Here is a 6,612-nt window from a genome sequence, read left to right on the forward strand (position 1 = left end):
CACACACACAGACACAGACACACACACACACACACACACACACACAGATATTCATATTTATGAATGGGAGCATTTAACGTGATCTGTGATTGATAATGCATCACAAGCACTCAGCATCTGGGCAGGATTTCACAGCGGTTTCTGTTGAATAACAATTATAGATCATAAAGAAGGTTTGGCTGAGCTGTACGGAAGAAAACAGAGAATCACAAACTACTGGATCGGCTGTAAACTACATGTCGAGGAGCAAACATGCTTTATTCAAAAAAGATGAAAAAATAATGGAACAAAATACGGCGTCTGAAAATCTGTAAATATTTAGCTAATATTTACTCCTGTTGGAGATAGTCCTGGTTGGAGAAGTTTCTCAATTATAATGTATTTAAACTGGAATTATTGAAGCTGCATTTAATTTCATCATGTTTCTTGCCACAAAACAATCAGCTGTAAGCAATTTTAAACTACTTTTTTGCTTGAGATGGCGTCTGATGCATGTGCACATTGACCAGCAATTAGAAAAGATTGATTTAGTAGAAAGTGCATGAAAGAGCTGATGATGAACATACCATAGACGATGGAGGAGGCTTCAGGAGTCTGGTCTTCAGGCGCTCTCTTGTCCTCAGCCTCCTGCAGTTTATCCACCTGTAAGAGACGCAGAAGTCAACGGAGCAGCAAACATCACTGTCAAAGTGTCACGCTGAGTCCTTTTTATCCAAACGCCGTCCATTGAGCCGCTCATGCCCTTCACACACTCCTCAAGTCCTCCTCTGACGTCTGTTTACAGCATCATCATGCAGATGCCCAGTAATGTCACACCACATGCACACATACACTCACATTCACTTAACAATACTTTAAAACATCAATGATTTTCCCTAAGCAATGCATTATATAAATATGACTTATAAATCCCACTTAGAAAACCACAATGCAAGATCTCACATTCGTCGTATATATTTATCGTTATAATATGTGAAAAGCTAAAATAATAGCTGATTGACAATTGTAAGCATCCTACAGTGAGACTAATGAACTATTATTATTTGGCTTTTCCAGTGTTTGTTTAGCAGCTCTGTGCAGGGATATTATAATTAACTAAAACTACAACTAAATCTAAACCTAAAACCATACTTGAAATAAATGCAATCAATATATATATATAAAATAAAAAAAAATAAAAAAGCTAATTGCATTGATTATATCTGCTCTATCACATTATATAATTTAATTTATGCAATCAGAACAATATTTAGCAGGCACTAAAATATTAATAATCTCATTTAGGTTGACTGAATTAAATCTGAACAGAAAAATGTACACTAACTACAACTACTGAATAAAAAACACTAATTTATTTGAAAGCATAGTGATAAAGAGCAGCATCTGACTTAATATTTTACAATTATCCACTTGAAATAAAATAAATATTAAAAAAGCTTATTTAGCAACATTTATCATTTTCATTTAGTTTAACTTGATGTACTAAAATAACAAACTAAAATAAAAATGATAAAAAATAGACATTAAAAAATGACAACAAAAAGTAAAACTGAAATGAAAATGAAAATGAAAACAAGATATAAAAATAAACTGATTTACATTTCAGCATCTGCAGCAAATTACGTATTTTTGCTCAGTTTAAGTCTCTGAATAAAACTGAGCAGTTTTTTATTCTCACTATATCAGACTATATGAGCCATAAAAGCCTGATGGATCAAAATCTGATTCTGATAAAAGCCTGATGGATCAAATATGATGATACTCAACACAAAACACATATGCAAACTTTTTTTTTTTTTTTTTTAAGATTTTGTCTAAAGGTTCAATAACTGTTCCATTGTTCCAAAAAAAAAAAAAAAAGATTTTTCTGAATGATATTTCAGGTTACACTTTCCAGGGTTTAACGTAAGAGTGAGTTTGCTGCCTTCTGCAGGTCAATCTGATGTACTGCGTCTGACACCTGCAGGACTTACAACAGGTTATATTGAAAACCACTTGACATATGAATAATTCTCCATTTTATAATAATTAGCTTCCCTTTATGTTCTCAAAAATGCACTCACACAAACAAACAAACAAACAGGCTCATTACAGCTGCAGAGCAGTGCACTGTGGGTAATCAAGCAAACTATTCAGGAACCTGTAATGAAGGAGGGGAGCGTCTGTACTCTACATGCGCTAATATCTAATACAGAGAGAGACAGAACGGGTCAGAGACCTTCACCTGTCCGGATAATTCATCCACCTGTGGAGGACGCACAGTCAGGTCAGCTTTAATACAGCAGCTTTACATCATTTACAGCCTGCTGGAGAATTTAAAGAGGTCAAACTTTAACAATTCAAAGATGAGTTCACTACACTACAGATATTCTATCTACTCTAGCAGATGATCTCATTTGATTTGTGCAATCAGAACAATAATTATCAGGCACTAAAACATTATGAATCTCATTTAGGGTGACTGAATTAAACCTGAACAACTAATAAACTAGAAAACACTCATTTATATAAGTGTAGTGATAAACAGACTAAATATTTTACAGTTTTCCAAGAAAACAAGGCTGCATAAGCGACTCAAATGAAGATACATCTGGATAAGACTTCATAATAAGGTGCCATTTATTAATCTTTTTTAATGATAATTAATAAAAATACAATGGTTCATTGTAAGTTCATGTTAAACAGGCCCGTTAAATAATATTAACAGATATTTTAATAAAGTATTATTATTATTGAATATTAAAATATAGTTAATAAAAATATAACTGTTATATTTCCATGTCTGTCTATTAAATAATATTGACATATACAACTTTCGGTTTTAATAATGTATTAGTAAATGCTAAATTTAACAATAACTAAAAATGAGCAATGCATTTGTTACAATATTTATGAATCATTTTTAACAATATTTAATTAAAATACAACTTCATTGTTTGTTCATGTCAGAACAGGTTCATTAAAAATATTAGCAGATACAACTTTAATAAAAAAAAATGTATTATTAAATTTTGAAATTTATTATTTATAATAATAATATAATTGTAATTTACTTCTAATATAGTTAACTAATGTTAACAGACAGAACCTATTGTAAAGTGTTACCAAAATCTGATTTCAGTTTTGTGCCAACGTAAGGATAAATTCATTAACACATTATCAATATGATCTACTTGCTGTTCAGAAAATCTGAATCTGCCAGATGATCACATTTTCAATGACAAATATGTACTTAAAAAATAAAAAAATAAATCAAATTAAATCAAATTAAATAATTTGAATTATTCCTTTAAAGACACTGAAGCAAAAAGAGGTTGGAAAATAGTCACTAAATTAATTGAAAATATTTAATTAAATAAATAAATAGTCACTTAGTCACTAAATTAATTGAAAATATTTAATTAAATAAATAAATAAATAAATAAAGTCACTAAATTGAAAATATTTAAATAAATAAATAGTCACTAAATTAATTGCACATTTTTTACTTTTAATTATTAATAATGTCAGAATTAAAATTTCTGTGTGAATCATTCCTTTATACAGTAATAAAATAGTCTTAATAAATAAAAATAAATAAATAACCTTAAATAAATAAAAGAATAAAATAAAAAATAAAAAAAAATAGATAAATAAATAGTCACTAAATTAACTGCACATTTTTATTTTTAATAACGACAGAATTTAAATTTCTGTGTGAATCATTCCTTTATACACATAGTTGCAAAAAGAAGGTGGAAAATTCACTTAGTTTTTTTTTTCTTGTAAATGAAAATGATTGTTCCTGTATATGTAGTAATGGTCAGAATTGGTGCAAGAAACCTTGACTAATGTTTTAAGTGGACTTTCATTATAAGTATATGAGCAGTTTATGATGTCTGTGATCCGTGTGCTTTCATACGCACCTTGCTCAGGTACTCCCTCGTCACCTGAATGAAGTACGGCATGGCGAAGTCCACGAGGCCGTGTCTCCAGGCCAGCTCTAAGACCAGGTCAGGAGCCAGAAGATCATAGGAGCTGAAGAGACACGCGGCGAAACACTCACGCTTCCCCTCCTCAACAAACCAGCGCAGGAGATCCTGAGCCTGAGCGCCGTCCTGAGACTCGGCGGAGAACTGCATCGCTTCCTGACACACAGAGACAGACGGAGCGAGACGCAGAATGCTGGAATAAATCTGCTGAACTTTACTTTTTGTTTGGCAGAAAGAACGAGAGAACGAAAAAAAGCCATAGAGTTTTGGAACAACTTGAGGGGAAGTAAATGATGACAGCAGCAAAAAATGGGAAAATAGTCACTAATTTATTTGCACATTTTGAATGAAAATTCATTTAAAAAATGTATTAATAATATTAATAATAAATTAATAATATGGAATAAGGAATAAATAAATAAACAAACAGTAAATTAAATGCAAATTGAGTTGAAAAGTCACTAAATTAGTTGAATTAAATTAGAAAATGTACATAAATAAATAAATAGTCACTAATTGAAATACACATTTATAATGTTTTTTAATCAACTAATACATAAAGACAGATTTTTGATTTTTGGGTGAATTATTCCTAAATTATTCCACTAAATTAATTAAATATTTCGGTAACACTTTACAATAAGGCTCCACTAGTTAATGTATTAGCTAACATGAACAAACAATGAACAATACATTTATTACAGTATTTAGTAATCTTTGTTAATGTTAATTAAAATACAGTTGTTCATTGTTAGTTCATGTTTATTCACAGTGCATTAACTAATGTTAACAAATACAACATTTAAATTGAGTTGAAAAGTCACTAAATTAGTTGAATTAAATTAGAAAATGTACATAAATAAATAAATAGTCACTAATTGAAATACACATTTATAATGTTTTTTAATCAACTAATACATAAAGACAGATTTTTGATTTTTGGGTGAATTATTCCTAAATTATTCCACTAAATTAATTAAATATTTCGGTAACACTTTACAATAAGGCTCCACTAGTTAATGTATTAGCTAACATGAACAAACAATGAACAATACATTTATTACAGTATTTAGTAATCTTTGTTAATGTTAATTAAAATACAGTTGTTCACTGTTAGTTCATGTTTATTCACAGTGCATTAACTAATGTTAACAAATACAACATTTGATTTTAATAATGCATTAGTAAATGTTGAGACTGACATTAACGAAGATTAATAAATGCTGTAGAAGTATTGTTCATTTTTAGTTCATGTTAACTAAAGTAGTAACTAATGTTAACTAATGAACCTTATTGTAAAATGTTACCAATATTATTTATTGAAAGTAAGTAAATAAATAAATAAATAAATAGCACATTTTTATTCAGAATTCATTTAAAGAATAAAGTAATAAAAAGACTGTTTTAATTTCTGGGTGAATCATTCCTCTATACACACAGCAAAAAGAAGGTGGAAAATTCATTTTTATTTTTTTAATAATGAAAATTATTTAAAAACAATCATTTATTTACTTTTATTTAAATAAGTAAATAAATAAATAAAAATAATAAAAACCCAAAGTCTTGCAGCATTAATATGTTCTATTAAAACAATATAAATATGTATAATTAAATATATAATATAAATGTGCAGAAATAAATAAACAGATATATACAAACAAACAAACAATATGGCCACTGTAAGCAGTTATCGTGCAGCATGCATATGTTCTCATGATGCGCCTCCGTGTTTGTACCTTGTAGAGTTTGTCTTTCTTGCAGAGCTGGATGCTTTGAGCCCAGCGCTGGTTGCTCTTGTAGAGATACGCAGCGATGCGTCTGAACTCGATGAGCTCGTGTGTCTCGAGCCTCTGAGCCAAACCGATCGAGTCGAAGTTATCGTATGCATCCTGAGATACGGTTTAACCAGCCGTAACTGATTCACCTGCAAACACACAAGATCCTCATCACAGCAGTGCCATTATTATTAAATAAACTACAATTATTAAAAATCTATTTTGTTAACTGAAATAAAATAAAAATATCAGATGAAAAATGTGCAACTAACAGAAATAAAATAAATACTAAAATAATGCCACATCACTGAAATAAAATAAAATATTAGATGAAAAAGTTACATCAAAAAAGCAGAAATGTTGCTTTGGCAATTAACTGAAATAAAATACATTTAAGTTGAAGTACTAAAATTACTAAAACTAAAATAAAAATAAATTAAAGCCAAGTAGAAATATAAAAACAAAATAACAAATAAAAATGACTAAAACAAATTCAAATTAAAATAGAAAACTGGAAATATAAAACTAAAAGCTAATTAAAATTGTTATACACTATAATATAATAAAATAATGCTGCATGTTTTGGGTGGGTGTTTTACTGTTTTACATTATATATATATATATATATATATATATTTTATATATTTTTCTTAAATATATACATGCATGTGTTTGTATTTATATATACATAATCTGTATATAGTCATTGTAAGTGTTAATGTTGGCGTACCCTGCTGAAGTAGCTGACGGCTCTGCTGTGATCCAGTCGAGGAGCGAGAACAGACAGCAGATCGTTGAGCAGCAGCGGCTTATAGTCCAAATAAAACTGCAGAGATTTATAATACAGCTCCACATTCGCCACCTTA

The 6,612-nt window shown here is 29.4% G+C and overlaps 1 protein-coding gene across 1 annotated transcript in view; it reads right to left on the minus strand.

The window, feature by feature from the left end:
• LOC107722848 (clathrin heavy chain 1-like) overlaps nt 1–6,612 on the minus strand; it is a 53,621-nt gene that overhangs the window by 1,004 nt on the left and 46,005 nt on the right. Inside the window, exons 30-34 of the mRNA XM_016531343.1 lie at nt 6,477–6,608; nt 5,708–5,860; nt 3,906–4,127; nt 2,219–2,245; nt 567–642 (exon numbers count right to left, since the gene is read on the minus strand). Coding sequence (XP_016386829.1) covers nt 567–642; nt 2,219–2,245; nt 3,906–4,127; nt 5,708–5,860; nt 6,477–6,608 — 610 coding nt within the window. The remainder of the gene's footprint in view (nt 1–566; nt 643–2,218; nt 2,246–3,905; nt 4,128–5,707; nt 5,861–6,476; nt 6,609–6,612) is intronic.

The sequence above is a fragment of the Sinocyclocheilus rhinocerous genome, unplaced genomic scaffold (genome assembly GCF_001515625.1).
Source record: "Sinocyclocheilus rhinocerous isolate Xijiao unplaced genomic scaffold, SAMN03320098_v1.1 scaffold1596, whole genome shotgun sequence".
NCBI classification, from domain to species: Eukaryota; Metazoa; Chordata; class Actinopteri; order Cypriniformes; family Cyprinidae; genus Sinocyclocheilus; species Sinocyclocheilus rhinocerous.